Source organism: Monodon monoceros, unplaced genomic scaffold (genome assembly GCF_005190385.1).
Source record: "Monodon monoceros isolate NGI ecotype Baffin Bay Population unplaced genomic scaffold, NGI_Narwhal_1 Super_Scaffold_16, whole genome shotgun sequence".
NCBI lineage: Eukaryota > Metazoa > Chordata > Mammalia > Artiodactyla > Monodontidae > Monodon > Monodon monoceros.
The window spans coordinates 38,088,410-38,105,755 of record NW_021703772.1 but is presented as its reverse complement, the minus strand read 5'-3'; the positions used below and the strand labels follow the sequence as shown (position 1 = coordinate 38,105,755).

Below are 17,346 nucleotides of genomic sequence, written 5' to 3'. Positions count from 1 at the left end.
GAATCTATCCAGTTCTCACTATACCACATCCTCTGTTGCCAGGATTATGGCAAAAGCTTCCCTTTCTGTCCTTGCCCTCCTGCAAACGATTACTGAGCAGCCACAGGATGAAATCTTTTGAAACTCAAGTTGGATATAGCACTCCTTGATGAAAACTCATTGATAATTCCCTCACTGATAATAAAATCCCAAACTTCTCATGACCATTCAGGCCCTTAGGATGTGGCCTCCCTCGACCCTGTCCATCAGCATAGCCCCCCACTCACTCTGTTCCAACCACTCTAGCCTGCCCTCTGCACCCCCTATGATTAAGTAATGCCTGTCCTCCTCTGGGCCACTGCATCTGTCCTTTCTGTTTCCCCTGCCTGGAAAGCCCTTCCCCCAAAGAGCCACAAGGCTTTTTCAGTAATTCTGCTTCATCTGTCCCCTTATCTGGCGGCTTCTCAGAGCCCATATAAAATAGCCCACTACCCTTCTCCTCAACGTATCGGATACTCTACACGCCACTTTCCTGCTTTATTTTAGCTTTATAGCTTTATATATCACTTGATATCTGTTACATATCTATTGATTTGTTTGTTATCTAAGACTGATGGTACTTTATGTGTATTGCTCACTGCTGTATTCTAGACTCGTGCACGGCACAGACACTCAACAATTATTTGATGAATAAATGAATGAATATAATGACTGCTATTATCATTTATTAGTATTAGTGATAAGAATATACTTTAAAAATAGCAACTATTTATTGAGGGCACTGTGTTGAGCTCTAATCTTTGCAAACATCCTTTTTATAGATGAAAAAAACCAAAACAAGCAATGTTAATTAATTCACCCAAGATCACTGAAGCTAGTAAGTGACAAAGTCAGGTTTGAAACCCACAATCTGTGACCACTAGAATCTATGTTTTTAGGCAATGTCTTATAATTTTTCCCAGTAATTCCATTTAATTGACTTTCAAGCAAAATACTTTTGTGCCTATGTGTAATGGCTCAGGGAGCTTAATAATAAATATTGAATCAGAAATCTAGGATGGAAAGCCTTTAGTCTAACCTAACTTCTGAAGCAATAATTTCATTGAGTACTTCCTGTGTGTCAGGCAGGACTAGACACGTAGCACCTTATTTAATTACTACGACAAGCCATGGTTTGGATGCTATCGTTATCCCCATCTCACCAACAAGGACACAGGAAGGCTGAGATGTTACTCAGCCCTCAGCCTTATGTGGTGGAGCTGGAATTCAAAGGCAGACCAGTCAGATCCCAGAGCCTGAGCTGTGGGCTTCTCATGAGCTCCTACTATGGATAGGATGCAACAAGACCATAAGATATATGCTTCTTTAACTTTTTCTTACAGGAAGTTTCAAATTTATATAAAGAACAGAGGATAGTGTCACAAATTCCCAAACACCCATCACCTAGTTTCGGCTATCATCAACTCGCCATTGGTGATTTTAAGCCAACTTGGGAGCACCTATCCTCCTACGAAGGGCTGTGGCAACAGGAGCATCTACATCAGGGTGTAAGTCAGTCTATCTCATTTGACTCTGGGCTTGAGTCTGTGGCTTATTTTTGCATAACACCTCTTCTAATTTTAAATTGTAACGGTAGTGACTGATTCAGCTTATGTAGAAATCCTGACTTTACATCAAAGGGAAATGAGTCCATGTAGATAACAGATGGTTCTAGATGCTATTTGCAAATGCTTGTTCCTTCAGTGGCAGTTACTATGATGACAAAGATAGTAAACATTTACAATTTCTGTCAATTTGACTTAGCCTAGGAAAATAGAATTGGCAACCTATAAACTGCATGCGTATCTACAAAGCACCATGGCTCACATATTTAGATTTTAATAAAGAGAAAACCCAGGGCAAAGAGAAACATATTCAGGAAGGAAGGTGATGTAGACAGATCAGCACTGTCCAGGACAGCAGAGTCACATCAAAGGGCACTTAACTTAGGCGCTGACTTAACTCCTGTAAAAGATCCCTGCAGTTTCTCCTTTAATTCTCACAACAAAAAATAAACCCGTTTGCATGTGTTAAAGTTAAAGAGGCTTAACATTAAAATAAAATGGAGTGAACCCTACTGAAGGAAAGCATCAGAATTCCAATCGATATTTTCTTCTATATCAGGCACTTAAAAATTCAAAGACAGGATGGTTGAAAGGCCAGATTTATATATAGAATTCCCTTTGTTTCTTCCATTCGTCAAGCCTGCAGCTCTTGAATTTTAGTATCCAAAAGCATTACGATATGGAGTTGAAGACATAAAACTACGTATACTATACTTCCAGGGCAATTTAAGGGAAATAATAAAGGTAAATTTGCTAATACAAGAATTTTCACTTACCTTCACACTTTAGGGCTTAACCCTAGAAACAAACTACCACATAATATGGAATTCTATTCTGTGGTTAAATGCATGATTCTGTCTTTAGGCAGTTATGTGGTTCTTAGAGTCTATAAGAAAGTATAAAATAAAGCTTTAAACTCTCTGAAAGAGACTCAGGTAGTCAGGAAAGAAGACCTTTCTCATATCAGCAGTGCATGACGAACACTGTCTTATTTTTCTTTCTATTCCCATCCTAAATCAGGTGTTTAGTGGGTAAGTCCACAAATAATTTCTAAAATATCTCCAGGAAGAAGTAATCACACAAAAGAGCAAATATGCTGGTTCAAAAAGCATGTAGTATTTTGGCTTTCGATAGACAACCCAGTTTAAGCCTTCACTAGAGGTGGCAATCAAACATTTCAAATTTGTTTTACAAAAGACTTTAAAAAATCTCCTTAAGTAACTTAAATACTTCTTAAACATAATTTCTTTGAACTTTTTAGATTGGAACTGAGGGCAGCAAGGAGAAAGAATTTGGGATCTCAATAGAATCCATGAAACAATGGGTCAATCTGGAAATCTCAACAGCTGGAGCGTTTCATTTGCATAGCCCTGTTTCTTGATTTAATTTTTTTCAAGTGGATGAAATGCTTATGAAATTCACTGGGCAGATAACCCTGGAGATTTGACTCATTCAACCAGGAAATAGTAACTTAAGGCCGTTCAGGTTTCTTGGGGTAGTCAAGGTTTGGGGGCATCTGGTTCTCTTTCACTGTAGAATCTTCCACAGAAGAAATAATGTGCCTTGGGTTTTAATCAAGTTAATTGCTACAGGGGGCCCTGGGGAGGGTGATGGGCATACTTGCGGGGTTCTTGGAGCAAATAATAATTTCTTTAAAACGTATTAGCTTTTAGAGGGAAAACATAAAATAGTTTTAGAATTGACCCACTGCTATCACCATGGTCAAAGTTATCACCATCATTGCTTGCCTGGTTGTCTAGTTTCTGCTTTGTTCCCTGACAATTTAAACTCAATGCAGACGTTAAAGGGATCCTCCTAAGATAAAAGTCGTATCACATCATCTGTCTCCTCAAAACCCTCCAAACGGTTTCCTCTTTTGCTCAGTGAAGAAGTCCAAGTTCCCCCTGGAGTCTGTGGCCCTCCTCCGCCTCCCTGCCCCCTCTACAACACTCAGACCCCTACCACCCTCCCTGCATCACTGTGCTGCAGCCATGGTGGCCTTGCTGTTCTGGGAACATGCCAAGTGTGCTCTCACCCTGGGGACTCTGCACTTCTGCCCAGAGCATTCTTCTGTCCGAGACCAAATGGTTAGCTCGTCGCATCCCCGGTCAAACGTGAGATGCTATGTTGTGGGAAACAGCGCCCAGTCTGCCACCTCGATGCTCTCTGTCTCGCTGCTCCCATTTGCAGCAGCACTTCTGACCACCTGCCACGTTGTATATTTACTTGTCTATTGTCTCTCCTAGACTGCACACCCTACAAGGACAGTGGCTGGGTTTTGTTTGTTGCCATCTCTCCAGCTCCCGAAACAGTGTTTGGTACGTGCACAGTCAGTATATGTCAAAGGAAAGAATGTTAGTGATGTTACTAATAGCGAGGATGATAGTGCCAGGTGCTGTTCTAACTGCTTTACATGCATTAACCCAGGCCATCCCCCCAGTGGCCCTATGACAGAGGTACTGCTATTCTCCCCGTATTATGAGTGGGAAAACTGAGACACAAGAGGTTAGGTACTTGGCCAAGATCATACAAAAAACAATTAAATAAATTAACAAATTGGAAAGGGTTTGGGGATCCTTAACTGACTCACTCCTTTTAACTTACAGATGGAAAAACCATGTCCAGGCGAGTTGCTAATGAGAAGACTGGTGGCTAGGATCCCCTAGGTGTAGAACTACCAAAGCCCAACTCTCTCCAATGATACTGTACCACCCTGTCTTTACAGGACTGGGAACCCACAACACTTAGCAGAGCACCTGGCACCCAGTAAGCACTCAACAATAATTTTTGAAAGAAAAAAAAAAAAAGAAGAATGAGAGATGATAGAATTTTTTGGAAGCTAGGAAAGTCTCTTCTCCTATTACCAGCAGGCTTAGCAATGCAATCAACCCCACCTTCATAGGGCATGAGAATTCTACCTGAGATAACCTTTCCAATAGGCCTCTCCCAGCTTTGGGGTAACTTCCCCAGGCACAGCAGATGGCTGGGCAGAGATTCTAGGGTCAACCTTTAGAGCAACCTGTACTAAAAGCCAACTGGTATGAAATTTTATACATGTAAATATCCCGCCCTCCATCCACCTTTTCTACTCTAAGCCCATGTCTGGAAGAAAGACGAATGGACATTTTAGCCTGATTTCACTGGACTCAGTGTGTGCGTGTATCCGTGTGTATAGTTCTGCGTTGGTAGATGTGGCAGAGGGTGGTGAGTGGGATGTTATCAGGTGTGCTGGTGAGTGTGTGGGGAGACTGGCAAAGACGCGAGGGCTCCATGAGTGTGATCGGTTCATCCCAATCCTTGTGGGATGGCCTCATCCTTTCTTACCTTGCCTCACTGCTTAAGTATGCCATCAGTAAAACACTCCTCTCTGCTCTCCAAAATCTCCATCTCAATTTTTCATCAGAAGGAAACTGAATAAGTGCTTATGTGTGCGTGGTACTGAGTGAAATGTCATAACCATTAAACACAGAGACCCAGCATCCTACTCTTCCCAACATCCAGTCTCTGGGTGCATCCAAACACCTTCCTGATGGCCCTGGACCGAGGCCTCACAGCTCAGCAGAGCCCTGTGTAGGTGAGCTGGCTGTTGCCAGTCTGAGAGGTCCCTAGGGAACAGCTGCTGCTGATCAACGGTTAGCAAGACCTTAACTGAATTAGAGCGGTAGTGAGCTTCCCAGCTCGGTCACCCGCAGAGAGAGTTTGGGGATCCTCACTCTGAGCGACTGCATTTCTCTTCAATGACTGGGATGTGGAAAGGAAGCTTTCCTAGTGGCAGAATAACTCCTGTTCCCCTCCCTCACAGATCTCACCCAGTACAAGAATCAGCCCCTGATACCTCCTCTGAGACCCCGATTCCAAGCCCAGGCAGAAGCAGCAGAGTTGCAATTATGCATATTTTCATCTTGCTCTCACAAGTCTGTATTTAAATATCTCAAGTTTTTCATTGTGGCATTCGATTACCTGTAAGTTCAGTACTTGCTGTCTATACTTAAATCTCTAAAACCAAAATAAAACATTTCCTCAGTTTACTGATTTAACTACTAGATAATAATAATTTAGAGACTTAAAATTTATAACAATCATTATTCTTAAGGGCACTGTGATATGGCTTCATGCACGTTGTCTCTTTTCCTGTATCCTCACTTCACAGATGGGGAAATCGAGGCTCAGCCAGGGTAAGTCATGTGTCTGAGGTCACCAGTGAGAAGCTGGGATTGGAATTTGAGACATGCTTTCTCACCGCAGCCTCAGCCTTCACCCATGTACTGTTTCCATTATGAGTTATTATGCATTGCTATGTTTCCCTTTTAAGAGCAGCCTAGTTTTAGGAACACTTAGGTTCTTTTTGTAACGGGGGAAGATGCCCACAGCATCTCACTTACAGCTAAGTGGAGCGGACTCTTGGTAGCACCAGCATCTGACTCTTCAAAAACACTGTTGGTTCTTTCCAAAAGCTGTGGAGACACAAAGAAAACAACAGTACGTGAGTGTAATTTGCAGAAGGAATCCTACTTTATGGACACAACTGTTGACATAAATGAGAAAGGAGGCTTCAGAAACTTAAGAAATCATACAACTTCTCAGAAACATAAGAAATCTGATATAGCATATCTAAAACAAATATGCTAACTGAATATTTCAACTTCTAGGTCATCTTAGCATTTGTTATTCAAAAGAAATCTTTCATACTTGAAAAGTTGCTCAGCTTCACCAATCTAGGCAAATAATTCACGTTAAATCCACTTCCCACCCAGCAGATCATCACAACGAGAAAATTACAATACTCAGGGTCTATTCCATTATCAAACACACACTTATGGAGACAGCGTTGCAAAAGACTTAGGAAGCTCTTGTTCTCACGGAGCTTACATTCTAGAGCAGGAAAGCACAGACAAACAAATAAACAACATACACATAAGAAGATATCTGGTAGTGAAATATGCTGTAATGAAAGTAAAGTGGGGTGATGTGAAATGGAGTGACTGGGAAGTTACTCTACAGCTGATGGCCAGGGGAGGCCTCTCCAAGCAAGGAGATGACAGTTCAAGTGAGACCTGAATAAGAAGAGTGACATCAAGTCAAAATGTGGCAGGAGAGCATTCTGGGAGCAGGAAGGAGTCAGGGCAAATGCATCAAGTGGGGATGAACACGGTGAGTTCAAGGAATGGAATGGATGGTGTGACTAGGGTATGATGTTGGTGAGGGTGTCAGGCAAAAGACATTTCATTGACCCTTGTTCGGAGAACAAATTGTTAAAACCTTCCCGGGCAATTTTGTGCGTATCTTTGACCCTAGGAATTAATCCCCAGTAAATAATTAGACAAGTGCACAATGACACATGTATAAAGAAATATATTCATTCAACAAACACTTGATGAATGACTACCAATGTGCCCAGATACTGTTCCATGCACCGATTCAATAATAAAAAATATATTCAAAAATCAATTTTTTCATGGGGGGCAGGGCAGGCAATAGAAAAAAGAAGTTATATAATTAATTAGAAGGACGTAGGTGCGATGGAGAAAGATAAAGCAGAGAAGGAGGGTTCAGAAGGCTGGAGGAGAGGTCCATTTGTAACTTTAAATACAGAGACCAGGAAAGGCCTTACTGAGCAGGTGATGGCTGAACAACGTCTGGGGGCGATGAGAGAGCCTTGTGGATATCTGGAGGAAGAGCATTCTAAGCAGAGGGGCCAGCAATTGCCGAGTCCTTTAGCGACAGAGATGCTTAAGATCATCAGTGAGACTGGAGCAAGGTGATCAAGGATGAGAATGACAGGAAAGGAAATCAGAAAGATGGTGGCACTGTGGGTGGTAGTATCACAAGGAGCCTTCTGGGTTGTTGTAAAAACTCTGTGACTTCTATCCTGAGTGAGATAGAATTTCACTGGAGTGCTTTGAGCAGAAGGGTGACATGTTCTAACTTTTAGACTCTAGGGAGGGCACAGAGACCACTGAAGAGCTGGGGCAAAAGTCCAGAGAGAAATAATGGTGGCTTGGACCAGCAGGGAGCAAGTGGGGACGGAGAAAAGTGTTGGACTGTGGATATTTTTGGAGGCAGAGTCAACAGGATTTGCTGATGGATTGAATGTGAATGTGAGAGAGAGAAGTAAAGGATGACACTCAGGATTTTGTTGTAAGCAACCTGAAAGATGGAGGTTCCACAAACTGAAATGGAGAAGTGAGTGGAATATATGTAGCAGGAAAAAGCAGAAGTTCGATTTTGGAAATGTTAGGTTTGAGATGTTTTTAAAGCATCAAAAGTACATGTTAGGGCTTCCCTGGTGGCGCAGTGGTTGAGAGTCTGCCTGCCGATGCAGGGAACGTGGGTTCGTGCCCTGGTCCGGGAAGATCCCACATGCCGCAGAGCGGCTGGGCCCGTGAGCCATGGCCGCTGAGCCTGCGCGTCCGGAGCCTGTGCTCCGCAACGGGAGAGGCCACAACAGTGAGAGGCCCGCGTACCTCAAAAAATAAAAAAAAAAGTACATGTTAATCGGCAGCTGTAGGATACACGGGTGTGGACTTCAGGGTATTTAAAGCCATAAGGCTGGATGAGATGAGCCAGGGAGTACACAGAGGAGGGAGACTGGATCCTGGGCACACAACATTAAGAGCTAGAGAGATGAGAAGGAACCAGCAGGGAGATGCAGATTGAGCAGGTGAGCTAGAAAGAACATCAGGAGAGCAGGAGGTTCTGAAACCAAGTGAAGGAAGAGTTTTAAGGAGAGAATGCATAGCCGTGTCAAAAGTCCTGACAGGTCAAGTAAAATGGGGCCTGAGAATTGCCCATTGGGTTTAGGAACATGGAGGCTATTAGTGACTCTGCTAAGAGCAGTTTATAAAGACACTGTTTATATGGAAAAAAAACCCCAACCAACAGAAAATGAATAAAGAGCAATAGGGATGGAGTAAATAAATTGTAGTGGTATATGTCACCACTTCTGATAAGCTCTCCCTCTTTATGTTGCTGTTAAGTTCTTCTCTGTATAGTGATGCATCCAAAAGGGACAAAAACCCAACACCCAAAGCCTTGATGTGTGGTGAATATGGCAGTATTCAATGTCCACTCCAGCCTCCTGACTGATGGGATTGGGCTGCCCTATACTGCAGAGACTAGACAGCTCTAAACTACATTTCCTAGACTCCCCTGAACTAGGGTTTCAGATCTGATTTCGGTTCTGCCAACTGGATGCAGTCTGAAATTTTAGAGGCAGAAGTGAGCAGACGGCATCTCTGATTTCTGATGGTATGCAGAGTCATGGAGACTTTAGCTTGTCTTTTAGCTAAAGGTAGAGAAGCAAGACAGGGGTGCAGGCATCCGTTTTTGGCAGTGTGAAATAAGCAGATGCTGTGTGGCTCTAGGGCCAGTAGCAGTGGCAGTGACAAGTCTGTCCCCGTACGTCAGCTGGGGTGGTGTGTCTATGGAGCAGCCATTCCAGGGCTGCTTTCTGATTCCCCATCTCCCTGATCATGAGGAAGGGGCAGCCACCCTGGCAGTCCAAGTGCAGTTTAGGTTTATTTCTGGAGGATCAGCCTAGGGCACCCTCTTCTAGACCTCCCAACAATATTATAAACACCTTTTTTTTTTTGCGGTACGTGGGCCTCTCACTGCTGTGGCCCCTCCCGTTGCGGAGCACAGGCTCCGGACATGCAGGCCCAGCGGCCATGGCTCACGGGCCCAGCCGCTCCGCGGCATGTGGGATCTTCCCGGACCGGGGCAGGAACCTGTGTCCCCTGCATCGGCAGGCCGACTCTCAACCCCTGCGCCACCAGAGAAGCCCTATAAACACCTATTTAAAAAAAAATCAAATCTTCTTCTGCTTAAAACAGCTAGCATGGCTTCTGTTTCCTTCGAATGCACCCTGACTGATTCAAAAAGTAATACAGATTATTTAAGTTTTCTTAATGGGGATGGTGAAGGGGAAATTACACCACTCAACACACTAGAAAGCAAAACTTCCTAACATGCTCTTTACCCACTTTTTTTCTCCCGGAAAGTCCCAAACTTGTCAAGTGGAAAAACACATTTTAAAGCCATATGTGTGGAATGATACCATTTCCATTTAAAAAACTGTATTGATATGACTACACATGCAGAAAAAAAGACGAGAAACATATACCCTAAAATGTTTAACACCGTAACCTAAATGTGGGAATACAAATGATTTTCATTTTCTTCTTTGTCTTTCCTGATTTTTTTGGGGGGCCATGAATGTGTATTGTTTTGGGGTTTTTTTGTTTGTTTGTTTGTTTGTTTGCGGTACGCGGGCCTCTCACTGTTGTGGTCTCTCCTGTTGCGGAGCACAGGCTCCAGATGCACAGGCTCAGTGGCCATGGCTCACAGGCTTAGCCGCTCCACGGCATGTGGGATCTTCCCGGACCAGGGCACGAACCCACGTCCCCTGCATCGGCAGGCGGACTCTCAACCACTGCGCCACCAGGGAAGCCCTGTGTATTGTTTTTGTAATAAAAACACTAAAGCTATTTCTGTTTGGAATAAAAGCCATTAACCTTCCTTTTCACTTAATAGAATGATGTACACAGACCCCTAGATAGGTCCAGATCTCCTTTCTAGTCAATGCATGTGAAACAAAATGTTTGCATTCTCTGGTAGATCAAGGAACAGTGTAAAATTTACCATCTAAAAGCACACAATTTCAAGTTTTCAAATAATACAATACAAATAATTATATCGGAAGTATGAGACATTTTATGTTTGTTTTCATTAGGGCGAGAATAGAATTTAGAACTTAAGCAATCTAGGATACATTACAATAATGAGAGTAAATTTAATTTTAACTTCAAAACTAATAACTTTAAAACCATCTGCCACATATAGTTGAAATAAAAGTAGCTTCAACTGCTTGAAAAGGCTAGAAAACAGCTGTTCTTTGCTTTGTTTTGCAACATTATCACCTGCAAGAGTTCCTGGAATTGACAGTGAGTACCAACTCCAAATCCTGTCCTAGGATGAACTTTTAATCAAAGGAACACAGAATCATTTCCACCATTATCACAAACACGATGAACAGAGGCAAGAAGACAATGTACTGTTTACAGTCAAAAATTAGGCATATTCCCAGAAGATTTATTGTGGCAGATTTTTCCATACGTGTACTTTGATCATTCTAATAGCATGTGATTTTTACTTCAGTCATTCACTACACGTTTGCTAAATGTCATCTCTGTCAGGGAGCCTGGGTTAGGCACCAGGATTCAACTGTGCAGCGAACAGATGTGGTCACTGACCTGAGAGAACTTAGAGGCTAGTGGTGAACCCACAGAAGTTAACGGGTAGTGAAAACAGTGAGGCAAGAGCTAGGATGCAAGATGCTATGGGAACATGAAGGAAGAGGTACCTGACATAACCCTGGGGGTCAGAGAAGACTATTCTGTAAAGGAAGGTTTAGCCTGAGACCCGGATGGTAGGAATCTGTGAGGCAAAGAGAGAAGGGAATTTCTAGGCAGAAGGAAGAGCATGTGAGAACACAACAAATACGAAAAGCTTTAAGTTTAATAAGACTAGATAGCATGTAGGGGTAAGGAAAGAATGAGGAGCAATTAGGCTGGAAACGTAAGCAGACGACAGATTAGGTATAGGGTGATCATATCATTATCGCCCAATTCAGGACATTTATGAGATTGACAATTGCGCCGGGATAACAGCTGTAAGCCAGGACATCAAATCAGGATAATTAGTGAGAGTCATCGTAGTGCTTTCAGCCGGGAAGAGGCATGATCACGATCAGATTCTTGGGTTTCATGAAAATCTCTCTGTGCAGTGTGGTAAATGAGCTGCAGTGGTGCTGGGGGTGAGGACTGCAACCCTAGAAGCAGGGAGATCAGTTAGGATATTTCAACTATGGGATTTCTAAATTATGAATTAAGTTGTTAAGAACGGACGGTGGCCTATACTACAGAAGAGGCAGAGGAAATGGAAGGAAGTGGGGATATTCAGGACTTTCATTCACTCCTTTATTCATTCATTCAATAGTTATTGAGTACTGTGCTAGGCACTGAGATTTCCAGTTCTAAAATGGTCCTTACCCACATGAACCTGAGAGCCTAGAAGGTGTAATAGACATCATTCATCAATTGAACGGTGGAGGGAGGGGAAAGTGTAGAGTCAAGGATGACACCCAATTTTCTTGCTTCGGTAACAGGGTGAATTGTGATGCCTTCTTTAAGATAAGAAACAAAGAGAAGGCACAAGGTCAGGGGAGGGAAATTGTGTTGAGCTTTAGTCTGAAGTGCTGCTGGGACATTTAAGGGGACATCTCCAGTGGACAGATGGATATAATGTTTGAAGCTTAGAAGAGCAATCTCGGCTGGAGTAATGGATTTGGGAATCAGCAGCAATGGCTGAGACAGGAAGCCCCCACTGTGGATGAGGCTGCCAGGGAGAATGTGTAGTGAGAGAGGACGTAAACCTCAGGAATCCCAGTATTTAGGGTTTGGAAGAGGAAGAGAGTCTGCAAAAGGGGTTGTGAGTAGGGGAGGGTACAGAGGGGTAGAAGGAAAACCAGGAGAGTGAGGTGATGGTGATGGTGATGGTGATGGTGATGGTGATGGTGACTGGTGGCGGTGGAGGCTGTGATGACCATGATATGAAGGTGCTGGTGGTGATAAGTGATAATGATGAAGATTCTCACTGATGACAACCGAAAGGTATTAAGCATTTACTATGAGCTGAGCATTCCATGGATCACCTCAATCTATCCTCAAGTAATCCATTAAGTAACTTGCTCAAGTTCACACAGCCTGGAAAATACAGATGAGGAAACTCAACCAGGTCTAATTCAAAACCCATGTTATCTACCCCACAAGACAATGTCTTCCTATCAACTGATAAGCTGAAACTTTTTCCTGATATTAAAAAAAAAAAAAAACACAAAAACCCAACAGGGATGAGGGTAGGAGACAAGAAGAGTTTTTGTGTGTGTGTGTGTGTGTGCATGTGTGTGTGTGTTTTTAAAGTATGTGGGTCTTTTTTATGCCTCTAACTTCAACAATTCCCTTTGATCTTTGAGATTTTCCTCTTTGTTTCCTAGGAGTGCTAAGTAGTCATTTTAGTTACACAGCAGTCACAGGGGACCTTAATTGGAATCTAGCTCCTCTAATATGCCTCTTCCTTTAGCGATTCTTCTTTGTTAGTTAAGAAGGCAATGTGAAAAAAGTGGGGAGAAAAGCAATTTGTAAGTCATTCAAAATTGACGTTTATGTTTAGAATTTTCTTTCTAATTTAAAATTGATTCTAAACATATAGAGTCCAAGGGATGATGCAGATACACAGCACTGCTCAGAGACTCCACTCTGCACAAACGACTCAGGGGAAGAATACGGGGGCCGGAGGGAGACAGAGAGCTCCTACCATGACTCATTATACAAACTCGTACTTCAGCCTGTGGTCGGCAATATTACTGGAAAATAACATTGCTCTACAGAGATCACCAGCAACCTACCTTGTCAAAATCCGAAATAGAATGGCTCTTTTGAAACACAGTTACAGCTAAGAATACGTGCCAAACAAGCAGTATCATAAAAAGGCAATGAGTTCTGCACATAAAGCTTGCAGTTATAAATCAAAGAATATAATTTATACGTAACATTTACACAATCCATGCATTCACATGCTAGTTTTCACGTTGAATTACACTCATAAATCCAATGTACACGTCCAACATGTCACCATCAATTTCTACTGGCTCAATAAAAAATTTGCACTCATTCCAAGGATCGACTTGGTCCTCTGCCTAAAAAATCTATTAAAATGGCTGCTTTAATAAAGCCTTTATCTGGACTACTTAATCTTATTCCTTGTTATCTCCAAAATCCCAGAATTGCTTCTTTTCTCATTTGATCAATCATTTATGAACCTTGTATGGAGAATCTAGCACTGCTTGACCTCTACCTCTTCTCCCACAGCGTCCTCCTACCACCTTGCGTTTGCCAAGACTCTCTTGGCTGAAAAAAACAGAAGGTCTGAGATTCAAGCTACTCCCAACCCCCACTGACAAGTAAAGATGGGCATCTGAAGTGGGAATTGAGAGAAGAAAGCTAAGATGAGAGCAAGCAGGCTTTTCAACCATCTTATTCGTAAAACGTGAACTCTCTGATCCAGCTCGGGGTGGGGGGTGGCTGGGATGCTCTATAACTTTGGGGGGCCTGAGAAAACGATTGTATTTAAGATTATAACAATTGATAGGACATTTTCTGAATTTGGAAGGCAATACCACAGGACCGGAGGACTCACACAAAGAACACCTCAACATCTTGGATTTTAAAACAGCAGAGATAATAGAAGGCCAAGTTTAAGCCTCTTTCTCTAAAAAGTGAATCTGTGATAAAAAAATCAAGAATAAATATGAACTTGACCATAAGCCAATGGGCCCGCTAGGTTAACAAAACAGTGATCTGATCCAAAATTGCAAGGAAACACACAAATATTACCCTTTAGCTAGGAACCCAAGCTTTGTAAGTAGTATAGCTTATGACTAGTTATTTGAAAATATGGCAGGAAAAAATCCAGGGATTTCAAGAGACCTTCAGCTGAACTAAACCAGTTTCTAAATGTGCTATTTAAGAAAGCAGAAACCGAGTATGGTTCAGAATATAAAAACAGAAAGGTGTAGCCAGTGGGTCTGTGAGGTAACCCTTGCTCTTGTCAGTGCTGGTTAGACTTGGACTACATAACTAGTTTCCACAGGCGAGGAGGGAGAAGAGGAGTCAGAAAACCAATCAGAAAATATCCATGGGGACCATGTCAACGAGGTGCTCTGAGGAAAGTTTTAAAAATGGATTTATTTATCTTTTAGCAGTGAGGACATTTATGAGTCTTCAAGTCAAAGGCCTGGAAGCAGACCAAGGTCCCTGGAAAGTTGGCACCTCTGTCAGAAATTCTATTTCACATTCCACTTGTCTGTGCTTGAGAATGAGATGCTGTTTAGGTAACCTCAAGGCCGATCCTGAGTCCACTGTGCTGTGACCTGACTCTGGCTCAGGCCAGAAGAGGGGGCTGAGTCTGCAGAAGTTTCAGACCACCCAGCCTATGTCAACGCTCCATTCAGAGGCTCCCAGGGGCACAGGATAGAGCTTGGGGGATCCCACAGGTCTTCCAGTCTCAGGCTTAATATAATGTTTCAGGCCATACTGGACCTCAGTGGACGCCAGGCCTTTGAGCCTAGCCCAAAATAAACTAGCTCCCTTCATGATGGCACTTCAGTAACAGCAGTGACTGTTTCTCAGGATTCTGTTCGCACCCCTTCACAGCTATTAGAGAAAGCCGTGTTGCTTGAAATTGTTAGTAACAACAATTACTGGAGACTCAGTGGTTCCTAGAAATGCATGAATCTAATCTAATTTCTGCCTTCTCCACTCAATTCCGTAAGTAAGGAACCATTAACTTTCTATACTTGTGTAAGTCAAGGTCTATGCAACTTCAAAAGGAGATAACACATTTGTGAGGAGGGCACTACTAGAAGCTTAGCTAGATTAAGTTTCCAGCTCTTCTTGGGAGCTGGTTTTGATAACTCTGCTTATCTCCTCCCTCCAGTGTATATTCAGTTCCTGGTGATTTCCTTGCCAATTAAAAGGCAGAAGAGCCTGTAGTATGTGTAAGGAAGGCTAATGAAACCTGCTGTGAAGATAAAGGCAAAAGCAAGGTACAAAATGCGTGGTGTTCAAAAACTATCTTGCAAGAGCCTTAAAAATGTTCATGTACTTTGACCCATAAACCTACTTCAGACTCTATCCTGAGAAAGTTTTAAGCCCAAAGCCATCCAATAGTGAAACAGTATAAACAACCTAAATAGAAGAATGTCTAAGTTATGACTGATCCAAAAGTTGAACATTATTTAGCTTAAAAAATGTTTACCAAGAGTTTTTAATAGCACTGGGAAAGGATCATGTCAGAACAGTTTATGGAAAAATAATCAATGCATAAAATTGCATATTTAATACTATCTCATGTATGTAAAAAATAAAATATGTGAGAAGGAGACTGGAAGGAAATATACCAAAAGAGTTAATAATAACTGCTTTGTAGTGGAGGGACTTTGGGTGTTTGATTTCTTTCCACTTTTCTACATATTCTAAACTTTCTACAACAAATATAGATTAATAAAGAATAACATAAATTTCTATTTAAAAGTGAGATGGTTGAGTCAGATGATTTCCAAGGTCCCTTTAGCATCCTACCCAGTCAAAATTTAGGCAGGGGGAGGTCAATGTTTTCATGACCATGAGTGGTATATCTTTATTGAATCAATAACACCATTCTGGCTAGTATTACTATTGGTTGAGTACATTCCTTCATGGCCCTTAAACTGCAAATTCCTTAGGGGCAGGGACTACCCGTATCTTGTAGGAGGTATCCAATACTGTTTATTGAATTGAATTTAAATCTGATAAGTGAATGAGAGAGCACTAGTGGAATTAATTACAGGGTGATAACACATTTGCTGCCTTGACACTGCAGAACTATCAAAAACATTACTGGGATCTTATATTTTGGATGGATTTTTCCCTTTAGAAAAACAATGTGAATACCATATGCACTGCTACATTTAATAAATGGACCAACCAGCAAAACAAATAAACAAACCTGACCTTTCATAGAACATGGTCTTGTAACTGAAAAATGCTCTAGGCTAAGTGTGTCTTTCTAAACCAGGATGTCAGTTTGCTGTTGCCAGGTAGTGGTAGAACTCATCCTGAGGTGACACTCTGGCCTTCTGTCATAAGGAAGTAAAGAAGACTAATGTGAAATTAAATTTTGATACAATCGATGTACCAATACTATGAAGAAGGTAAGATACTAGTAAAAGAATTCGAAACACATTTTCTGGTTGTAAATACCTAAATCAGTCCAGAGAAAGCCAGATAATATGTTTTTGAAATAATGAAACAGAATTCTTTTCATCTTGCCATGAGTGAGCCTTCTTGATAAGGAAGAGCATTAAAATTAACTCGTAAGAAATATCACTCTCTTTAGGGAAAAGATAACCATGGTTCCTGAAAACACAAGGAGTTATCCAAGGTTGAAGCCAAAACTGATTATGGAGAGAACAAGGGTTTTAACCCACTGAAGGAGTTGCAAAGAATCGCTGCAGAAGCTATCGCAAATGTGAAAAAAATCATCAAAGTGCTCCCTATTATTTTCGAGGTTCCCTGGCAGCTTTGGATTTAAATGATTTAACTAATGCTCAGAATTCCTAAATTCACTTTTTCCTAAGCAGGATAAAAATATGAAATGACTATATCTGGGTTAAACAGAATCAGAAGGCATAATTCACCATAATAAAGAAATTATTCTCTTTGGTTCCACAGTTTTCTATAACCGAATTTGGTTTCATTCTTTTGTGTGGGCAGTGAGCCAAAAGAGGGAAGGAATGCTGATGGCTTTGAGACAGGATAGAAAAGAGAGATAGCTGAAAAGGGTCCTTAAGAAAATCTCTGAGGGAATAGGCTGCAGTCACCAGCAAATTCCAGAAGCAGGAATCTCAGATAAAGTGTGCGCCTAGGTTGCTGATACCAGCAAAGTATGCCCTGGGGGTACCCTTAATATATCCACTAGGGATGTGATAGTGAGTATGGCAAGCCCTCTTGGATCTAGCAATAATTACTGCAAGGAATTTTCTGTACAACAAAAAACTTGGCCTATTCCCTTGATATTCATAGTAAAGGGATTAGCCTAGACCATGCCTACAACCTCCTGAATTTTGCAGAATAATTCAGAAGTTAAGTTCACCCTTCTATATCAG

The 17,346-nt window shown here is 41.9% G+C and overlaps 1 protein-coding gene across 2 annotated transcripts in view; it reads right to left on the bottom strand.

The window, feature by feature from the left end:
- ANKRD44 (ankyrin repeat domain 44) overlaps positions 1–17,346 on the bottom strand; it is a 325,912-nt gene that overhangs the window by 30,631 nt on the left and 277,935 nt on the right. For both annotated transcript variants that reach the window (XM_029224527.1, XM_029224528.1), the window contains exon 17: positions 5,966–6,037. In XM_029224527.1, the coding sequence (XP_029080360.1) occupies positions 5,966–6,037 (72 nt within the window). The remainder of the gene's footprint in view (positions 1–5,965; positions 6,038–17,346) is intronic.